This window comes from Chiloscyllium plagiosum, unplaced genomic scaffold, assembly GCF_037043375.1.
Source record: "Chiloscyllium plagiosum isolate Xiang-an unplaced genomic scaffold, Cpla_swu_hap1 HiC_scaffold_2, whole genome shotgun sequence".
NCBI lineage: Eukaryota > Metazoa > Chordata > Chondrichthyes > Orectolobiformes > Hemiscylliidae > Chiloscyllium > Chiloscyllium plagiosum.
The window spans coordinates 6,698,953-6,722,866 of NW_028270140.1; the positions used below are offsets into that span (position 1 = coordinate 6,698,953).

General features: G+C 40.0%; 1 protein-coding gene across 1 annotated transcript in view; it reads left to right on the plus strand.

Annotated features, from left to right (window-relative positions):
• Nucleotides 1-23,914, plus strand: part of slc1a1 (solute carrier family 1 member 1) — a 74,156-nt gene that overhangs the window by 25,357 nt on the left and 24,885 nt on the right. The window contains exons 2-5 of the mRNA XM_087994504.1: nt 5,940-6,080; nt 10,834-10,926; nt 14,087-14,201; nt 21,509-21,551. Coding sequence (XP_087850630.1) covers nt 5,940-6,080; nt 10,834-10,926; nt 14,087-14,201; nt 21,509-21,551 — 392 coding nt within the window. The remainder of the gene's footprint in view (nt 1-5,939; nt 6,081-10,833; nt 10,927-14,086; nt 14,202-21,508; nt 21,552-23,914) is intronic.

Consider the following 23,914-nt stretch of genomic DNA (forward strand, 5'->3'; position numbering starts at 1 on the left):
TTGCCTCTTGCTGCATTCCCCTAAGAAACCAGATTATCCAACGGTATCCGAAACAGAAAATCCGTTCATGAGGGAAATGGGCCAGGGAGCTCCTGCACTCCCTGCCATGTGTCTTGACTCGATCTGCTAGCCACCCATTCCCTCTCTTCCCCTGTGGTGTGACGACCTCGCTATAATGCTGCTCGTCCAATCTCAGCTTCACCATAATTCCAGGCATAGCTCCAGATTCAAAACATAGATTTCCATTTAGTGAAGATACATCTTGCACAAGTGCTCACCCTGGTCATTGGAGGTGTCCCTGACTTTGTACATTTGACAGGAGAAGCATTCCTCCTGACTGAACTGCCTTGCCATGCCTCAATCTAAAATACTCTTCAGCCCATCACATCCATGCCAGTCAAAAATAAGCATTCTACCCATTGTCATCCCATTGTCCTGCAATAACCTTGTATGGCTTGATTTCGTGAGTGCACACCTAAATGCTTCTTCAATGTTAAGAGGATTTCTGCCCCTACCACCTTAAGGGCAAGGGGTTAAAAACTATTCCAATGTCTGGGTGAAAAAGCTTTTCCTCACATCCCGTCACCTTAAATCTGTGTCCCAGGTCATTGAACCCTCCATCAAAGAAAAATGTTTCTGCCTGTCTACCCTTTCTATGCTGATCAATATTTTCCATCTCGATCATGTCCCTCTCAGTCTCCTCTGCTCAAAACAGCCCTAAACTGTCCAGTCTCTCTTCAGACCTGAAACTCTCCAGGAAACAGCCTAGTAAATCTCTTACATCGTCTCCAGTACAATCACATGATGTGGATTCCAGAGCTTTTCTTTCACTTGCTCTTGTTCAAAGAATATTAAATATATACTGGGGACCTTACCCCATTCCTATACTTAAATCTGAACAAAATCAACAATTTTTACTTTTAAAAACTGGGTAAGTTGGGACCTGCTGGTTTTCAGGTCCCACTGTATCAGCTCATATCTCCCTGCAATGTCACACTTCAACATAGTGGGCGGCACGGTGGCACAGTGGTTAGCACTGCTGCCTCACAGCGCCTGAGACCCGGGTTCAATTCCCGCCTCAGGCGACTGACTGTGTGGAGTTTGCACATTCTCCCCGTGTCTGCGTGGGTTTCCTCCGGGTGCTCCGGTTTCCTCCCACAGTCCAAAAGATGTGCAGGGTCAGGTGAATTGGCCATGCTAAATTGCCCGTAGTGTTAGGTAAGTGGTAAATGTAGGGGTATGGGTGGGCTTCGCTTCCGTGGGTCGGTGTGGACTTGTTGGGCCGAAGGGCCTGTTTCCACACTGTAATCTAATCTAAAATCTAATCTAAACATTAAAAAAAAACGTCTTCTGTAGCTATCCAAATCCTGATCTCCTTGACACTCCCCTTTCACCAAACTCGCAGTGTTGCCACTCTGCTCCAGAGCACCAGAGACAGCTCTGTTATTTATAGTCCTGGGATTGAGATCTCTCCTGTCAGCCAGTTCCTCTCATCACCTCCGTCAAGGTAAGAGAAGTTTAGATTACTTACAGTGTGGAAACAGGCCCTTCGGCCCAACAAGTCCATACCAACCCGCAACCCACCCAGATCCATTCCCCTACACCTAACACTACGGACAATCTAGTATGGCCAATTCACCTGACCTGCACATTTTTGGATTGTGGGAGGAAACTGGAGCACCTGGAGAAAACCCACGCAGACACGGGGAGAATGTGCAAACTCCACACAGAGAGTTGCCTGAGGCGGGAATTGAACCCGGGTCTCTGGCTCTGTGCTAACCACTGTGCCACCGTGCCGCCCACAGTTATAAGATAGTTAGTGTCAGCCTGTTCAGAGTTGGGGTTGGTTTCCCAAATAACAGTAGCAACCCTCATGAGCACATTTGGCAGCAATATTTAGATTGGTTCGGAGGGAATGGAACACTTGTACAGTTGGAGGATGTTAGGTTAGAACTAATGACAGTAACAAAAAGACAGCCAGTGTCATCCAAACAATTCCAACTGACAAAATCCAGAGAAGTGAAGAGACAAGAATGTGCCAGGTGGAATGAGTATTCTGAACATAAAATGTAGAGAATGTAATATTGAATAACTTTATTTCCATTAACAAAATAGTGATTGGAAAGTGTCGATAGACATTTGATGGATTTCAAAGGCAGAAAGTAAAATACAAGAACACAGAGATTTAATTTGTGAAAGAGAAAGGTTGAAATTTGATAAGGTATCAGAATGGAATGGACTGCAAATGATAATTTAATGGTCAAAAGAATGAAAATTTGACAGTAATGGATATAAAAAAGGAAATTTAAAGAAAGATACACAAATGCTAAGAGGATGGTATAGTGGGCATTATTTCCCAGGGCCACCATAGATAGCTGCATGGTGGTATTCACAGGGGAGAGTTGTCATTAATGTTGACCCTGGACACCAGGAGGTATAATGGCATTAAGTCAAATACAGATATGGAAATCTCCTGCTGCTTACCACCTAACATCCTCCCTTTAGATTTTGAATTAATGCTCATTCATTGTGAATATTCTATCAGTATGACCATCTTCAGCTAGATTCTAACTATCTCCCCATAATACCCAAAAACATAATCGTTGCTGAATTTCCGACATCTATTCTCTGGAACTCCCTGCTTAGCAGCATCATGGGTGTACCTACATGTTGTGGACTATAATGTTTCAAAAATTTGGCTCACCCCCACTTTTCAAAAACCATTATGAATAGACAATAATTACTGGCCTTGCTTTATGAAGCGAGGTTATAATGTCTCAATAAAATTCTGATAGGATATAAATCTTTATGACAACATTAACCAACATTCCTCAAAGAATACTGTCAGTTGAATTTCATTAATTTTTGTCATAAGATGCCAAAATGGCTGGCATAGACAGAAGTAAAATGTACAGTGAGGATTGTCTTAGATTCAAGAGAAAAACTTGCATCATCCCACCCTGGCAATGTTTTTCTACAACTTCTACCATCGGGGAGAAGGTACAGAAGCCTGAGCACATGCACTAGCCGATTTCGAAACAGTTTCTACCCTACTGTTGTTAGAATACTGAATGGACTCACAAACTCTTAACATTCGTCTGTGCCTGTGTTTTGGTTTTTGCTGCTGTTTATCTATTATTTATTTATCTGTGCTACTTAACTCTGTGATCTGCCTGTATTGCTCGCAAGGCAAAGCTTTTCACTGTGCCTCAGTGCACGTGACAATAAATTCAATTCAATTTTAAAAAATCAATTCAACTATTAATGATCATAGTTATTTTACAAGTATAGTCATTTTTGTTACATAGGAAATTCTCACAGTTAACTTGTGCATAGCAACTTTCTGCAAAATAATTAGTAACCAGATAATGTGTGTTTATTACTTTAAAGGTGCATATAATTGAAAGTTGTTGTTATTGATTTTAGTTTAAGAATTTTGAGATTGAATTGAAAATCCCTGTCTGAGAAATACTGAATCTGAAGGACTGCATGTCACTATCTGGAGACAAAACTGTGGAAGATTCCATCAAACAAACACTTTGTAGATGTCGAGAGTATTGTCTAGGGATCGGTTAATGGATCTCTTATATTTCAACAATGTGGTTATATTCACTTGCCAGACATCTCAATATTTCTTTTGGCATCTCTTTGCATAAGCATCATCTGGGGATATAAAAGGATATTTATTTTGTTATATTAATTGATTTTTAAACCTATGTGAACTGCAAGTGGTTTTAACATGAGACTTGTCTAAATAACAGAAGTTAAGAATGAATCTGATTGCTTCACTGACAACAATTAAGAACAACTGGCATTACTCATGAGAACGACAAAGTTTAATACATAATATTAACCAACATAGTATAAAATCAAATTGTAAAACAAAAAAGTGTGATGTTATTTCATAAGATTTTTGAAAATATTTAGAATCTCTTATAAAATTAGCAATGTCAGAAAATGTGGGAGGTCGATTTATACTTTTAAGGAATTAACCAGCAGAGTGTGTCAGCTGACTAATAACCAACTTGAAGTTTTATTCCCAATTTAGTCCAACTAGTTAGTTACTGATGCCAAATGAGCGTCTCAAGACACTTCACCAATTAAGAGCCACAGAAACACATTGTTAACTTGAAACTATTATGGCAACTACAGTTTAAGCCCTTGTACAGGAATGGTGTGTGATGTCTGCAATATTTTTTGGACCAAAAAGCAGCTTAGTCACTTGTAGGTTCACAGAAATAAGTCAGACTAAAGAAACATTGCAGGATCCTCTTTGGCAGTGTCTCTATCTGACAAAGGTCACAGCAGTGCACCCTCCAAGAACACTCTCTGAAAGTGGGGCCTCATGTATGTCATCTGACCTAGTTTAGACTTAAACTGAGTTTCACAAAAACACTAACATCCAAAGTGAAATATTTATTCTGTTTCTCTCTCCACAAATGCCAGATCTGTGAAGCAAAGGGGTGGGTGCTGTGGGAGTGCCTTTCCTTGTGACCTATGTATTGCAGTTGCCCCACTTCTGAACAGCTGGTTTCCTGAACATTTAGCCCCAATGATATTGGCTCAATTCTTCTTAATCTGGTGCATTTTGACAATTTTGATATTGATAATTTCAACAATTTATTTGGCAACATTCTGCCATCTTTTCTCATCAATGCTCCACTGTTTTTATGTGTCACTTTAAAGCTAACAGGATACTTCAGATAATTGATTTATCTTAAAATTACATGTATCGAGTTGGATTTCAGAAATTGTGTTGATTTCACAGATTACTGCTTAACTAACATACAAAGCCAGTTATTAATAAGATTTTTCCAGGGTGTAACTTTCTGATATGTCTTATATCTTGCATATAGATACACTGGTAAGCCTTGTGAGCAGGCTGAGTACATTACGGTCTGAAATGTACCAGGGCTATCCAATGTCTAATTATACAATAGCCTAATAGGGCAGCACGGCGGCTCAGCAGTTAGCACAACACAACACCAGGGTCCCAGGTTTGGTTCCAGCCTTGGGCAACAGTCTGTGTGGAGTTTGCACATCCTCCCTGTGTCTGTGTGGGTTTCCTCTGGGTGCTCTGGTTTCCTCCCACAGTCCAAGGATGCGCAAGTCAGGTGATTTGGTCATGCTAAATTGCGCGTAGTGTTAGGTGCATTAGTCAGAGGGAAATGGGTCTGGGTGGGTTACTCTTCAGAGGGTCGGTGTGGACTGGTTGGGCTGAAGGGCCTGGTTCCACACTGTAGGGAATCTAACTTAATTCAGGGATGTAACAATTATGATTTCTCTTTGATCTGAACCGAATATTGTGGCTTTTGCTCATGTTCTTGCCTAATTGTCCAATCTTGATTCACTTGATGAAGTATAACTTGCAGATATGGTTAATTTAATGGGCAATTAATAGTCAAAGCAAGCTATACCTATTTAGCTTAATTTAAAGTTTTATTTAAACAATAAGAGAAAATAAAAAGAAAACATGAAACTGCAATTGCAAAAGTATACATGCTCTTTTCGAACTGCAAAAGTCTGACCTCTTACATTTTAGCTTCCAGATCCAGATGAAAGAACCAGTTAAAAATTACTGTCATGATAATACAGAGCTGGAATTGTCTTTAAATAATTAGGAGCATTATTTAATCACCTAAGGTCAGGTTAACATTCCAGTGATGCTGCATAAGAAAAGACTAATTTATTTGAGATAGACTGCGATCTGTAACACTTCACAACTATTTTGTTTAACTTTAAAACAAATCGTCGATTCCTAAAGCTTGTGACTCTTTCATTAAAATATCTTAGTGATTTATACAACAGCAGTTTAAAATACGTCAATCCCAAAATTCTTGCATTTGCGTAAAAATGGTCAAATGTCTCTCGAATTGATAAAGATTCTCAGATGCTGTCCAATTGATTGCCTATTGACCACATGATATTTTTCTTTCCAGGTATTGTGACCGGGATTCTGGCACGTGAATTTGCTGTTTTGTCGAACCTAGACAAATTTTACTTTGGCTTTCCTGGAGAGATCCTAATGAGAATGCTGAAGCTGATCATTTTACCTTTAATTGTCTCCAGTATGATTACAGGTAAATAATTGTATTGAGTTGCATTTTAGACTGAGTGCATTGAAAATCAGGAAGATTAATTTTCAGAATCATTGATTTTGTTTCAAACTTTTTTAACTGGAATGTAATTGGCAATATTTGTAACAATTTTTATTAACTGATGCAGATTTTCTACTTATAGAGTCATAGCTACAGAATTATACAGGATGGAAACAGACCCTTCAGTCCAACTTACCATGCCAACCAGATATCCTAAATTAATCATGTCCCATTTGCCATCATTTGGCCCATATCACACTAAACCCTTTCTATTCATATACCTATCCAGATGCCTTTTAAAAGTTGTAATTGTACCAGCCTCCACCACTTCCTCTGGCAGTTCATTCCGTAGAAACACCACTCTCTGCGTGAAAATGTTGTCCCTCACGTCCCTTTTAAATCTTTCCCCTCTCACCTTAAACCTATGCCCTCTAGTTTTGGACTCCCCTACCCTATGAAAAAAGACCCAGGCTATTTACCCTGTCTCTGCCCCTCATGATTTTATAAACCTCTATAAGGTCACCCCTCAGCCTCCAACAATCCTGGGAAAACAGCCCCAGCCAATTCAGCCTCTACCTATAGCTTACACCCTCTAAACGAGGCAACATCTTTGTAAATCTTTGCTGAACCATTTCAAGTTTAACACAGTTTATACCAGGGAGATCAGAATCAAACCAGTGTTCCAATGGTACAGCTGCAGCATGACCTCCTAACTCCATTACTCAATGCATTGACCAATGAAAGCAAAAGTGCCAAATGCCTTTTTCAGCACCCTGTTTACCCGTGACTTCAAGAAACTATGCACCTGCACCTCAAGGTCTCTTTGTTCAGCAACACTCCCCTGGGCTCTACTGTTAACTGTATAAGTCCTGCCTTGATTTACTTTTCCAAAGAGCCCTTTCCACTTTCTACCTTTAAACCTGACATGACAAAATCAGCCTTCCAAATAAACCGTCATTTATACTGAGTTCAACAGCAGTTTCTATAATGGGCAACCAATCTACAATGCCTGGTTTACATTTGGCAGCAAGATAAAAACGTATGGTGTTCACATGTAATATGTTTATATGCTATACCGATGTATGTTAATTTACAGCATGCAAATCAGTGTATAAGTTCACTTTACTTGAATAGCATGGTGCATGTGTTGCAAATATCTCCCATCACATTTTAAACTCTAAACCCATCACGCCACTGACTTGTGTGCAGACTCACTTCCAGTAAAAATTGAGGAATTGAGCAATATCAATTCTTAGCAATAATCATAAAATTCCATTAACAATAATAACACACTGAATACTTGCTATGAGAACTACCTATAAGTAAATTAAAAATCATACAACACCAGATTATAGTCCAACACATTTACATGAAAGTACAAGCTTTTGGAGCGCTGTGCCTTCATCAAGTAGCCAGTAAATTATACATTGAGACAGATTATTCCAGTAGCAGGAATAGACTACATGTTATGACATTAAAATAAATATCATGCCTTTATACCGTACCTTGTCACATCCATCTGAAATATGCCATGAGGCCATTCTTGATGGAACAGAGAGAACTGGGAGATGATATGATAGCGATGTTTAAAATGATCATGCAACTGAACACTTTAGAAAGAAACAAATCTCCATCGCTTCCAGTAAACAAAGAGTCTACAAGAAAACAATGGAATTTAAAAAAAAACTTAGGATAAAGAGGAAGACTTTTTTAAAAATACAGAAATTTTTGATTTTGTGGATTAGATGACTAGTGTTTTTGAGTGAACCAAAATCCATTTAAGTAGTAAATTATAATTGGTTTAGATTAAAGAGGAATAAATGAATTTGAGTAAAGAATCGGTGTATTGATTTAAGCTGTTGCTTTGAAAAACCAATGTCCATCAATCCAGATGGGATAACTAAAGTAGCCTGTTTCAATATTGTGGTTTTCCAGTAATTCTGTGCAAGTGAACTTATGGAAAATGAAAATGTAGTGCAGTGATGGCAGCTACACTCAAAAGAACTTCAATAGTATTAATTAGTAGCTGACCCATGTCTGGTAATATTGGTTGAAAAAGTAATATTGATCAATGCACCAGGAGAATATGCCCTTGTTCTTCAAACCACTGAAACAGTTAACAAGAATCTCAACTTATCTCATTTGAGTTAGCCTCGTTCTGCACTCTGACCTGTCAGCCTGAATTCGCAAAAGTGGTGCAGGGGTAAGTGTGAAACCAAGCACATCAGTCGTGTTAGTGATATAGAAATTAATCTCAACTAATCGTGCTTCTATTATTCAAAGCTCTCATTGCTCTCTTACTCCAGTCAAAAAAAATGTAAATTTAAACCCCATTCCAGATAATTGAGTGCATAATCTAGGAATGTCATTTTTGGGGATTCTGTGCTGTTGAATGAGTTGACTTTCAAACTAGCTATTAAAGTGAGGACCTGTCTGACTTTTTCAGTACACTTACAAGATCCCCTGACACCGATCAAAAGAACAACAGGGGAGTTCAGCTCAGAGCCTTAAATAAACGCTCTTTTACCAAAACCATAAAAACAAATAATTCAAGCAAATTACCACATACTCATGTAAAAGTCAAGTTACTAAGATTACATTTTCAGCCAGTGGGTAAAAACTTGAGTTGTACGCAATTAGGTGTGGTCTGGACATGGCTCAAATAAGTCAACTTTTCTTTAACATTTATATATAAAATCCTCCTGGTCTGTAACTCTCAAATTTTCTCCATCATCTCTTCATCCATCCATCCATTATCATGAGTATGAGTTACTTTTTGTTTTCGGAATTGTGCTGTTGGGTTTTTTCTTCAATGGAAAAGCACGAACACTGTTTTCTTTCCAACATTTCTCACTCTTTGGCTGATTAACATTTCGGAATCCATGGGAGTCTCATCCATGTACCTAACACAGGCCAATCTTCAATTCATGTTTAATTATAAACCCATTGAAATGAGATAACCCTGTCCTCAGCTTCTTCTGGGAGACACTGTAATTGGCAAATAAATAATAGCGCTAACATATAGACTATAAGCTGTAGAAGCAGAACTAGGCTATTTGGTCCATCAAGTCTACTTCACCATTCGATCGTGGCAGATATGTTTTGCAAACCAATTCTCCTGTCATCTCCCTGTAACCCTTGATCCCCTTACCAATTAAGAACCTATCTATCTCTGCCTTAAATACACTCAATGGCTTGGCTTCCAAGCTTGACAGCCGTCTATGACAGTGTATTCCACAGGTTCATCACCTTCCGGCTGAAGAAATTCCTCTTCATGTCAGTCTATGATTATTTTTCTATTGTGTGATTTAATTTGGTTGTTGACTAGCAAAATTCTCAAGAGAAAACAGCTCAGAGTGCCATGATAAATTGGTTTCCTTTGGATTGTGATGTTTAGAGCTTATTAGTTTTATGTTTTAAAATTTTATTCATGTTATTACATCCTCCATAACCCATAGCCTAGGTTCCTATTAAAATATCCACAATTAAAAGGTCAAATATTATTCTGTGTTCACTTCTATAGTAGGCATCACCTGAAATACTGCATATGAACTACTAAGTTGAAAGCTTACCCAAAAGCTTCATGGAACAACACATTCTATGGACCATCATGCACAACCAGCCTGTGTTTGCAAATATTGCACAACTTTGTGCTTCAGTAGAGCAGGGCCACTTTGACACCAGCGGTTTACATCAATAAAAGCCAATAAATTGTTGAGTCTGTAGTGAAAAGCAAATTCCATCGCCTCGCAGACTGAGCCTTCAGATGATTCTCCATCTCCCAACTGGCAGAAAACATCGGTTTTCTGTTGTAATGGAAAATAGTTTCTCTTCTTTAAAGGTGCACCATCCAGGGCTGGATTTTAAATTTACAGTGCCACTTTTTTTTGCTTATTTCAAGGTAAACATTTTGATGGATTCTTGAGAAATTTATATTCCACTCTGGCAATTTTTATTACAATTTCACTTTCCAACTGCAGCCACATGCTAGACTTTCTTCTGTCTGTTCATTTATTCTTGTGCACCTACATAAGCAGTATAGAGGTCCTCCTCCAAAGTCTAATGAGCTTCTCCAAAATCTTGAATCCTTTAGTTGCTGAACAGTTATTTATCTGCTTTACAAATCAACAACTTATGTTTGCAACAGATTCTGTATCTGCCATTCTTTCTTGATACAACATTGCTATATTAGAAGGTGAGACACAATTTGCTTCAGTGAGGTAGCTTTAGTTGTTTTAGATGTTGACATCAGGAACGAAGCAGTTACCTTCGGGGTGTGTTGATCTATGATTCTATCAATAAGGAAGCTTGCACCAAGCTGAGTTTGACTCCAGTTGAAAGCAGTGGTATGTACAAGGAGCTCGGATTTTCTGGTTAGATGATGGTCGACTTTAAAACTCAGCCTCATGTCTATGCAGCACTTTGCTGTTTGAGGGACTTTGTGTTGCACAAATTGACTTCTGTATGTTCCTGCTGTACCCATAGCGGTCACAATGGCTATGAGAAACTTTTTGATATTCTGAAACCGTACAAGTTCTTTCTTTATTATATTGAAAGATTTGCTAAATTATTCAGTGATTTAGACAACAGAACAGTGGTACAATAAATTAGAGACTGTAGTTTGTCACCAATAGATATGCTTTTCAGAAGTTGGCAAATAGATCATTTAAAATATTTTGTTCTCGATTTAAGTAATAGCACTGTGCTAACAAAGTTGCTGAACTTTTCCCCACAGGAGTTGCTACCTTGGATTCGGATGTTTCTGGGAAAGTTGGAGTGCGGGCAGTGATATATTATTTTTCCACCACTATAATTGCTGTAATTCTAGGTAATAAATATCACTATATAATATTACATAGACCGTACAGTCTTTAACTCTTTTGTTTATCATATTTGAATGGTACATATCTTGAATATATTGAGAAAAGATATATTTTGTTGAAACTTTGCATCTTGTACCCTTAAGGACATTCATGTGAATGCCAAATATAAATGGGGAGCAATATTTGATGGTTGGCAAGTAGGTTTTGGGGCATTCTCCTTAGCAATGCTTATACATTCAGAGTCCTTTGGTCACAACTTCCAGCCCTGAACAGTGTCCAGCCTACCTCACAGATTCGACTGGCAGGGAAAAGTGTCTCAAAGACAGGTGAAGTTAGCTGTCTTAAAGTGCTTTTTTTTTAACCTTTAATGGGATACTGTCATAAAGCCAAAAAAGATGTTTTGCCGACCGTTACAAATGCTGAATGTGATAAGTGCCAGGGCAGGTGTGGTGCCAGATGTGTAACCCATTGACTGACTGTACAGAACAACCCGTGCTGTGGACCGTCTGCAATGTGCAGTCATGCTCAACCAGCCTGTGATTGCAAACTTCAGAACACAAAGTCCAACAGTAGATGCGATTTTTGATATTGGACAGCAGCTATAGAACATAGAACATCACAGCGCAGTACAGGCCCTTTGGCCCTTAATGTTACGCCGACCTCTGGAACCAATCTGAAGCTCATCTATGCTACACTATTCCATTTTCATCCATATGCCTATCCAATGACCATTTAAATGCCCTTAATGTTGGCGAGTCTACTACTGTTTCAGGCAGTGCACTCCACGCCCCTACTACTCTCTGAGTAAAGAAACTACCTCTGATATTTGTCCTATATCTATCACCCCTCAATTTAAAGCTATGTCCCCTCGTACTAGCCATCACCATCCAAAGAAAAAGGCTCTCGCTGTCCACCCTACCTAACCCTCTGACTAAGTTATATGTCTCAATTAAGTTACCTTTCACCCTTATTCTCTCCAATGAAAACAGCCTCAAATCCCTCAAACTTTCCTCATAAGACCTTCCCGCCATATCAGGCAACATCCTAGTAAATCTCCTCTGCACCTTTTCTAAAGCTTCCACTTCCTCCTTATAATGCAGTGACCAGAACTGTATGCAACACTCCAAGTACTGTAGCATGACCTCGTGGCTCCGAAACTCAATACCTCTACCAATAAAGGCTTACGCACTAACAACAGAGCACCAGGCTGTGCACTCAGAGCATGCGAAAATCAACTGGCAGAGGTCTTCTCGGACATCTTCAACCTCTCCCTGCAGCAGGCCACTGTCCCTGCCTGTTTCAAGAGGCCAACATCATCCCTGTGCCTAAGAAGGCTCATGCAGCATGTCTCAGTGACAACTGCTCAGTGGCCCTAACTTGAAGTGCTTTGAAAGGTTGGTCATGGCATTACTCAACTCCAGTCTCCCCACTACTCTTGACTCACTCAATTTTCCTATCTGCCCTTCACTCCTCCCTAGAACATCTTGACACCAAGAACAGCTACAGTTCATTGCCTACAGTTCAGCCTTCAAAACTATTATCCCCTCGAGACTGATTACTAAACTCAGTGATCTCAGGCTAAGGCTCACTCTCTGCACCTGGATCCTCAGTTTCCTGTCCCACAGACCACAATCAGTGAAGACTGGGGACAATATTTCATCATCACTAACACTCGTCACTGGAGCCCCCCCAGGGTGTGTACTCAGCCCCCTACTGTACTCACTGTATACCCATGACTGCATCACCAAGTACCAGACTAATGCCAATTAGATGTTCGCTGATAACAGCACCATTGTCTAAAATGGCGATGAAACAGACTACAGATGGGAGGTGGAAGACCTGGAAAAATGGTGCACTGAGAACAACATAACCCTCAATGCTGGCAAAATCAAGGAACTCATTATTGACTTTCAGCAAGATGTTACTCATGCCCCCCCCCCCCCCCGCCCCCACACACATTAACAGCACAGAGGTGGAACGAGTGCAGAGAGTTATGCTCCTGGGAGTGGTCATCCACAACAAGCTTTCTTGGACTCTTCATGTGGATGCACTGGTTACAAAGGCCCAACAACGTCTCTTTTTCCTCAGGCAGCTGAGGAAATTTGGCATGACGGTGAATACCCTTGCCAACTTTTATAGGTGCGCCATCCAGAGCAATCTGTCTGGATGTATCACTACCTGGTATGGCATCTGTACCATTCAAGATTGAAGACGGTTACAGAGAGTGGTGAACTCGGCCCGGACAATCACAAAGGCCAACCTCCCATCTATAGAATCCATCTACCAGGTCCACTGTCAAGGAAAGGCCGCCAGCATTCTTAAAGATCCATCCCACCCTGGCAATGTTTTTCTACAACCTCTACCATCGGGGAGAAGGTACAGAAGCCTGAACACACCCGACAGCGGTTTTGAAACAGTTTCTACCCTACTGTTGAATATTAGAATATTGAATGGATTCACAAACTCTTAACATTTGCCTGTACCTATGTTTTTGTTTTTGCCACTGTTTACCTGTCATTTACAATCCATGCTACTTAATTCTGCGATCTGCCTGTATTGCTCACAAGACAAAGCTTTTCACTGTGCTGCGTTACACATGACAATAAATTCAATTCAATTCATTGTATGCCTTCTTAACAATCTAATCAACGTGGGTGGCAACTTTCAGGGATCTATGGACATGGACACCAAGATCTCTCTGATCATCTACACTACCAAGAATCTCACCACTAGCCCAATAATCTTTATTCCTGTTGCTCCATCCAAAATTATTAAATAATTCGGACTGTACTAAAGGTTACACCAGAAATCAACTTCCTGCTTCATCTCTATGCCAATGATAGTCCAAACAAACAGAAACCATTTTGTTTACCGTATAAAAATTAGTGTTTCATTTTTTTTCTCCCCAAGTCTGGTCTCTTGCATCCTTGTCCTGCTAAGTGCAGGATTTGTACCTCCTGTTAAGTTCTGTGCTACCATTTTGTCACCTCATGATGTTTTAGTAAAACTTGCAGTGTAAGATATATATGCATGCCTTAGAGTTTGTAACTAGCATTAAACCATGAAATTTATACAGCATTAACTGATGTGTGAACCTTATTTAGTCAACATTTACTAACAGAGCAATTTTTGAATTTACTCACATACAAACTTTTTTTGTGCAAGGAATTGTGTTGGTGATGACCATTAAACCCGGTGTCTCCCAAAAAGCTGAAGAAATTGACAGGAGTGGAAGTACCCCAGAGGTCACCACTGTGGATGCGTTGCTAGATCTCCTTAGGTGAGTTAACATAATTGAGGCAATCTTTATAGACCTTCACCTCTGTATATGTTAACTACAATCAACGTCTAAATTTTGCTTGAGCACAGATTAACCACTTCACTTCCCCATCATATCACTGAAAAAAGTATCACAGACTAATCAAAATATCATCTTTTTAATCCATTTAGGTTTTAACCAAACGCATATAACTTTATATTAACTGTACCCATTATTAGACAGAACTAATATATGGGCTTCGCTTTTATCGAATTGGCTGAGTGTAATTGATTTTTACTGTAATGTCAGGTGTTTTAAGCAACACTATGTAAAAAGATTATATGTTTATTGTCAGATATTAATCCCACCTCAAGTATTTAATCCTTAATCAGATTCTAATAGACTAAAGCTTTATCCAGCTGTGTAAATTGTTTAAGATTCCAGATATTCTGAGTCCACAAGAGCACTTTTTTCATGAACTTAACAAATCACCAAGCTTTTAGCAAAGGAAACTTTATTATTTTTATAGTCAAAGATTCATATTGTGAAAGATAGAAAAGTAGTATTTATTAAATCAAGATTGCTCCTTCCACAGATCATGTAACATTCACCCTCTCATGGACTCTGCATGTTCAGTTAATATTGAGGAGAGATTCTGAAAATGTACTTTAATTCTCAAAAGTTATCAAATTCTACAGTATTCACCAATCTACCATTCAGCACTGGTTTTCTTCTCCAGATGACAATTACTCAGCAGGACAGGTGATGGCCTAGTGGTGTTATCACCTTACTATTAATCCAAAAATCCAGAAATCCAGGTATTATTCTCTGACCATTAAACCTGGTATCTCCCAGAAAGCTGAAGAAATTGACAGGATCTCTGGGGACCTGGGTTTGAATCCTGCTAGGAGAGAAGCTGGAATTTGAATGCAAGAGAAGCTCGGAGTTAAGAGGCTAATAATCACCATGAAACCATTATCCATTGCTGGGGAAAAGCCCATCTGGTTCACTAATATCCTTTTGGGAAGGAAATCTGCCATTGTTACCTGGTCTGGCCTACGTGTGACCTCAGACTCTCAGTAATGTGGTTGACTCTTTCCTGCCGTTTGGGGGGAGGAGGAGAAGGAAGATGCAGTTACCCAGCTCGTGATACCCATATCCTGTGAATTAATTTTAAAACAAGCTTATGTCTGTAACAAAATTCATGCTACACATGCTATATGGACCCAGAAGTGTCATTAGTATTACAGAGGAACCTCGATTACCGAACGAGATGGGTGGACACTATTTCGTTCGGATAATTGATTATTCGGTTAATTGATTCAATGCCACTCCTCTGGGGCTCGGAGTTTTCTGGTTTCCTTTTTTTTTGCTCTGCTTACCATGCTCCCTCTCTCTGTCTCAGGGTTTGTTTCTGAGCAGACACACACTCGTGTATAAGGGACCTCAAACCTTTTCGCCACCCCCCGCACCACACACACACACACACACCCTCCACACACACACACACACACACACACAATGAGTTCAATGGGATTGACACAGCGAACACTTGCTAAGTCTGCTCCCTGTTCAGGACACTAGGCAGCAGCACAATGCGTGTGAGCCCCCGGCCCCACTCCGGCCCCCCCTGCCTGCCCCCCCCAACCCAACCCCGTTCAACCCCATCTGGCCCCAGCCCCAGCCTAGTCTGCCCCCTCCAACCCCACCCTCTGGTCACCCCCACCCCGTGCGCCACTGCCTCCGTCAACACCCATGAGTCCCCATCCACCCCCTCCCATGCCTCCCCCCCAGGGCAGCCGGAATGGACACCGACAATATGACACCTCCTTTGTTGGGGGTGGGGGTGGTACCCAAAGTAGCGCGCACACACACACACACATTTTACTGCAACTTTTTGACAGGTTCCACCTTTGCCCTGTACAGGACAATGTTGTAGAGATTATCTGGGGAAGTGGGGTTTAGGGTACACCCCTGTATAGAACTCCAGTGAAAGTGTGGGGAGAGAGAGAGATTGTGGGTGGTAAGTCATTTGGAGATGGTACCCGGGCTCCCATCGATGTACAGCATTGTTCTTGGCTGCGTTTCAGTAAGGAGAAAGTGAGGACTGCAAATGCTGGAGATCAGAGCTTAAAAATGTGTTGCTGGAAAAGCGCAGCAGGTCAGGCAGTATCAAAGGAACAGGAGAATCGACGTTTCGGGCATAAGCCTGAAGAAGGGCTTATGCCTGAAAAGTCGATTCTCCTGTTCCTTTGATGCTGCCTGACCTGCTGCGCTTTTCCAGCAACACATTTTTAAGCTCTGCATTTCAGTAAGCCGAGTTCATTTTTAATTATTGTAAACAAAAGACATGATCAGTGTTGAAACACCTCTTTGATGTAATATTTCTATCGGGACTTTGAGATCTTCTTCAGATAATCCGAAATTCAGATAATTGATATTCGGATAATCAAGGTTCCTCTGTATGCATTAATATAAAATTACTAACTGGTGCTCTGCACAAATATGGTGTGAAGACTTTGATGGCTACCAACTAATGTAGCTTTTGTTATAAACCCAAGATATTAATGTAAAAACCAAATCAGGAAAATGTTTTGGAATGGGGTGAGAAATAATGCCCAGGGATCACTGAGTCTGGAAATGGAGCTGTCACAGGAGCCATTAGACCATTACCAGGCATTTATCTGATTTTTGTCAGAATTCAAATGAATTCCAGATAGGTCAAAGGCTAATGGGGCAATTAAACCTCTGGTGTGGAAATAGAAAGAATGATTGCATGAAAAGTTATAGAATTTAAAGCAGTCCTATTGAACTTCAACTATAAGTGATGACTACAGCAAATTGCACAAGATTAGGAAACGATTGCTGATTATATTTAATCTTTGAAAACTTCACTCTGCTCATCAGATGCGGGTATCAAAGATTAAAAAGTTAGATCTTACATGTTAGATGTTATAAGTCTTAAGATGAAACCACTTGTACAATGGAGCGACACTCTATGGGATTAAACTCCATTGATTTAATGACAACAAATTCCATCAGTATCATTCTTAGGCCGTCTTTTAAACTCTGGTGGGAGTCCAGGACTGTGTCAGAGCCTTTACAAGGTTACTGCAGTTATGTATTGGACAAATCACACAAAACAGGTTTTGTCCTTAAAAAAGATACTAGAAAAATCAAATAATTTTTATACAAAAATCAACAGCTACCATACTCTGTATTTACTGAGATGAGCTTTCAATTCAGATTTCACCTGTAACTGTTGTGAGATTTGAAACCTATTCCCAGAGCTTTAACTTGAGCCTGTGGAGTAATTATCCAATGATATTTCCACTATACAGCTCTCTGCCAACACTTCCTACTCTGAACATAGAAGAACTTAAGCACCAAGTTGATAATGAAAAAAATAAATTTTCCCCTTTTCGGTGATGGCAATCTCATAGAGTCCCTACGGTGTGGAAGCAGGCCATTCAGCCCATCAGGTCTACGCTGACCCACCCAGACCCACACCTTACCCAATTCTTATTACCCTCCATTTCCCATGGATGATCAAGCTAGTCTATACATCCCTGTACACTATGGGTAATTTAGCATGGCCAACCTGCACATCTTTGGACTGAGGGAGAAAACCCATACAGACACAGGGAGGATGTGTAAACTCCATACAGACAGTCATCTGATGATAGTTTTGAACCTGGGTCCCTGTCACTGTGAGGCAATAGTGCTAACCACTCAGTCACTGTGCCAACCTAATCGATGAGGCTGCATCCATATTTGGACAAAGAACCTGCTAAAGGTCTCTTTCTGGGCATTTGAGTATTTTTCTTGCTGTCCCTGGTATAGAGGGAAAGGAAAGGAATTAACTATTTGAGAACTCTTTGTCTGTAGCTCATTTTCTTTCACTGTCTTCACCTGATGGATAAGCAACAGTATCTTCTCCACTCAGGTATTATTGATGCCGAAAGGATTCAATACTAACATCAGGATCAAAATACAAAGAAGGCTCCCCAGTAACTTAGGATAGATATTCTTACTTTAAGCTCAAGAGAATAGATTAAACGTGAACATTGAATTGCTACCAGATTTTCAGTGGCTAAGAATCTGAAGGAATTTTATTTATCCACCTAATTGGATCTGCCGTGAAGATAGATTAAAATATTTCCCTTTGCTTTTTTCACTTTTCAAATTTACACCTTGTTAACATGTTTCATGTGACCTTAAGTTCATTTCAATCCCTTTCTTTGCAAAATGAAGACCTGTTGCCTCTACTTGATATTATAAGTTCCTAAATGCTTGACTAATATGTCCTTGATAATGGACATTTTCCCGGTGACAGATGATGAGCTAACTGGCCTATAATTCAGTTTTTAATCTCCTTCCCCTTTTAGATAAGGTTGTTACATGAAACGCCATGTCATCTTTTTCTTCACAGGATTGGACTATTGCTCTTACCAATGACATGTGACCTCAGCTGGCTATGACCCAGTAACTATCCACAAATCCACATGTTACTGTGAGCATCTCAAACCTGTTTGCTTGGCCCTGGTTCAAACTGAGATAACTGTTCTTTGATTTTTCTCTCATTTCAAATGCATTGTAGCACATGTTTGGATGGTCAGGGTGTGTGAGGACAAACTCTGAAGCCCAAACATGGGAGCTGTCAGTGAGAATAAGCCATTTCCTATAGATTTAACATAGCTATGTGAAAACTTGGTAAGTCATTTTAAAATCACAGAATCCCTACAGTTGGAAACAGGCCCAACAAATCCACACCCACCCTGTGGAGTAACTCACCCGGACCCATTCCCCTACCATATTACTCTACGTTTCCCTTGACTAATGCACCTAACCTACACATCTCTGAACAATGTTGACAATTTAGCACAGCCAATTCACTTAACCTGCACATCTTTGGATTGTGGGAGGAAACCAGAGCACCCGGAGTTAACCCTCGTAGACACGGGGAGAATGCTGTGAGGCAGCAGTGTTCACCATTTAGCCATCGTGCTGCCCACTTCTTACTTAGTGTTTATGGACTTTAATGGAGTGAAAAATGAAACCTGTGAGACTGTTTGACTGAGGATAGTGAAGAGAAGAGGTAACATGTTGAGCATCTCTTTTCTCTCACATTTTGAAAGGGTGCCCCTAATGCACTTAGAACACTTGGACACAAGGTACACTGAACCTGAACACTAACCATGGCAGTCAATGTGTAAAAATCAATTGCCATTAATGGTATATTTTAATTTGTTGTAAAATATGAAACCTGATGAAATAGTCAGTCACTAGAATGCTATCATATCCTTTGGCATGGAAAATAATCAGAGGTGATCTTACTTCACAGCTTGGAAAGACTCTCATTGGGGTGGACAGTTTCGCATGATTGTTGAGATTGATAGAATTGGCAAGTTTCACACAGTGTGATTTGTTGGTCGATGTTTTATATTAATACCAAACCAATATATGGACTGACATGACAATCAATCTTTTTTCTGCCCTGATGTGAGTTTACGTGTTCACAAGGTCAAACATTTTTTGATGTAGAGCTTACGGAAGTCTTTGGAGATTACATTTTTGGTTAGTCCTAGTTCATCCCTAAATGAGCTGAAAGGACACAGTAGCCTGGGAATGCGTTAGATACATTCAGTGAGGATGACCTTTATGAGTTGTTGCAGCTGAACGCCATCTGGTGTAATTTACTGAATCTGCCCTGCTTAGCTTGAACAAAATATATGAGATCGATTTTGCATCAGGAATCTTTGTTGTTACATCTGATGGGTTTGTTGGGAGGGCTCATGCCTGAAATGTCGATTCTCCTGCTCCTTGGATGCTGCCTGACCTGCTGCGCTTTTCCAGCAACACATTTTTCAGCTCTGATGGGTTTGTTACCTTGTAAATCAGAAGAATAGGTTGATCTGTGCATACTGCCAGACTGTAATTGGTGGTCCATCTGCTTCAATGATGCAAGAGGGATTCAGGTGTCCATTGGGTCAGTGGGCTGAACAGCTACTTTGTGATGTAGCATGATGCCAACAGCATGGGTTCAATTCTTGCACCAGCTGAAGTTACCATGAAGGACTCTCATTTTCTTTCACCCCTTTCCCAAGGCATGATAACCCTCACGTTAAATGAGTTCCAGTTGTCCTTTTCTTTCTTTGTAATGAGAGAGCAGCCCAGTGCTCTGGTAAGACTATGGCAACTTTACCTTCATTTTCCATGGAATGTAAGATCTGACAGGTTTTATTAGGATCTTTGCAGTCATCAGAAATACTGGAAATTCCTGCAGTCACTTAATTTTCTTAACCCCTCACTTTCAAAGCTGACAGTAGATTGACTGTCATTCTTTATCCTGTTGATCCATCAAAGATTGATTCTTTCAATAACTGAAAGTCTCACAGAATGCCAGTCGTCCTGTCTCTAGTGCACACATTTATTTCAGGGTCTTATGTCTCTTTTATAACAAGCTCCGTTTCTCGGAAAGTATTGATAGTATTTACAAGTGATGCATGGTCATTTTTATAATTTTTCCGATCATTCATTTATACCCTGAGCATAGTATTTTGTATCCCCTTCTTTTCATTTTAGGAGATTCTCTGTGAGTTACATTTGTTTCCTTTTAATCCTTCCTTCAATATGTATGGCATCCATAACAGTCAGATCATTCACCATTCCACAAGATTTTTCTTTCAATACAAACAGCTAACTAATTTCTCGTTCTCGTATATTTATATTCCCTGGGTAACTTTAATCTTAAACCTTAATCTAAGCTAATTTCTCTGGTTTTCCAGTCAGCTTTTCAGTGGCTTTGTTTCTCTCTAGATTTATAATTAGCTTCTGAAATTCATTGAATAAATCCATAAAGATTTGTACGTCCCTCAACTTTAATGCTCTGCTTAAGTTCTGTAAATATATTTAGGTTGTTAATTCAGATATGAGCCCTGTTCAAATAAAATGTCTTCATGATATCATCATCTGGAGTGGCTCAGGACAAAATGTACAGTGTGGTGGGCACAGCTAACAGGATTTCACTCGAGTTAAAAAGATACAAGGCCTCTTGAAAAGCAAGAAACCAAATGGCTCTGGTTTGTTATCAAAAGGATCATGATGTTCATTGATTAGAAATATAATGAGATAGTTGGAAGAAAGAATAGCCCATTAAATAGCCAGACATTAGACTGGTGGTAGTTAATTGCAAGTAATATTAGTTTGTACTTGAACCATCTAAAAACAATATAGTCAATGCAAGATTACCACATTTGGGTGAGTGTTTGTTCCACATATCAATTTATCTGAAGAAGTCTCATAACTAATGTTTTCTTTTCATACAGGAATGCATTCCCAGAAAACCTGGTGCAGGCTAGCTTTCAACAGGTAATTGAGTTCTTGTTCTCTCTGCTTAAAAATCTCAGTTCAGTAACAGAGCTTTGGGTTAATTTTATTTGCTTTTGTTTAATACGGCTCCAAGATAAAAGATTCAAAATCAAAAGGTACCTTCATATGAAATATTGCTAATCGCTGAAACATCACTGCCATTGCTTCAGATAAAATAGTATGCCAGGCAGAAAACTCTATATCAGCCAAATAAATGTGTTAATTCTAAATTAATTTGTGTCTTTTAAATATTGATACTTGCTGAGAAAATGTTAAAGTTTCTATATTCTTGTACAATGTTCCTTAACAAAATTACCACACTCAAGCAGGATGAGTAAATTTATTTGGAAATCTGAAACAAGTTTACTTAATAAATAAACTTGTAACTCGCAGTCACAGAGCATCCTATGTACATCCAGATTCTAGCCTGCTGTTGCTACTGCTTGGATTTCTCAAGGTCATCCCCCCCCCCACTACTATCCACCTTCCCCTGCCTATGATCCCAAAGCCTGCAGCATTTCAAACCAAGAACAGAGAGGAAAGTCAGCAGGCCTCGTCTGTCTCTACCAAAAAGCGTCACATCATGCACCAGCACACAGTCTTCATCCTGGCTGAAGTTGGGACAGCACTTAGATAATGGAAGACACAGGAGAAAAAAAAACTTACAAAGTGCATATAGGTGGTTTGAGTACATAATTGTTCGCTTTTGTAAGCATACCTTCATTTGCGCTGTTAAATATATCCGCTGAAGTTTAATTTTTGCTGCTCAATCTGATTAAGTTACTCGAGCTATCCTAAGGATGAAGAAAAGATAGAGAATGGTCAAGCATTGCTCAACTCTCACCAGCAGACCCCTCCTTGATTAAAGATAACTACAGACTTCAAGGATTCAGAGAATCCCTACAGTACAGGAAGCTCATCGAGTTCACACCGAATTGGCGGAGAAAGTCTCACCCAGACCCACACCCCCTACCTGTAACCCCACATTTCCCATGGCTAATGCACCCTCACCTGCACATCTTTGGACTGCGGGAGGAAACCTGAGCACCCGGAGGAAACCCACGCAGATACAGGGAGAATGATGGGGGACTGCGATCAGTCAATGTGTTTCACATTAATATGGAGTAAGCACAGTGTAGAGGGCATGTGCCAGGGTCTAGGCTCTGATGGGGCTAATATCCTGACTGACCATGACCAATCCCCTGGAGTGAAATCAGATGAGCTCTTTGACTGTGGTGGTATTTTCTGACTGACTGTAGACCCCCTTCATCCCATGAAGGAGAGCATTTTTTTGAATTTCACATTGGGCCACATTGCTTGAAAACAGCTGACGCATTGCTACAGGTGTGACCTTGACAGAACATCGAGCCACATGTCCAGCAACAAATGCATCCCTTTGAACATTCAGCACTTCCCACTATCATGAGCTGCCTGCCTCTCCTTTGGTGCTAAACAGCAATACAAGCCACTGAGTTAGGCAGCCTGGAAGAGAGCACCTTGTACACCTTGAAATCAATGCCAGCCACACACAGGCCACTATTCCATTAGTCTGTGGTAAAGTCAGTGAGTATGCCTTACATACAATGCTGTGAAGTTTACAGAGCTTGGTAATCACCAGATAGCACAAAGTGAATGAGTGCTAAGCAAGCAAGCTAAAAGCTATAAAGTTAAAAATCACACAACACCAGGTTATAGTCCAACAAGTTTGATTGGAAGCACTAGCTTTCGGAACGCTGCTTGATAGAGGCAAAAGGATGTACTGGCTATTTGCCAATGTCAACTTGTGCGAATGATTGGTCAATGAGGATGGTGCCCACTCAACAAGCAAAGATGTTGCTGTGAAGAAGCAGGTGACTGATGGCTGGGAAATGCAGTTGGTAAGATGCAGCTACCAGGTACCTGCTGTGATTTACATGCAGGGAATGGGCACCATCTAGTTTCTCAAATAAGGAGAAGAGAATTGGAAATGGTGTATAAATAAGGCAACTCAGCAGCTTCAATTAGATGCAACTGCATAAAAAGAAGTTGCTACTTAATGGCAATATTCTACAGTCACTCTTTAAGGCTTAATGGGCAAATCAGGGAACATTTTTTCAAATTCAAGATTCCGAATGTTTCATTTCCATCTTTCACAGCAGAGAGAGGGAATTAAATCTGTGTCTCCAACGCAATAATAGACATAAACATTTCCATTGGTGTAAATTTCACCATGGGGGTATTTAGCCACATAGAAGAATTGTAAAAATATTTCTTGATGTTTTCAAAATGATTATATTCAACAAAGATCTGTCCTTTCCAGGCTTTTATCCAAAAGCCTTCTCTAGTGGTGTTGCTGTAGCATGACAACTGGATATTTTACTCCA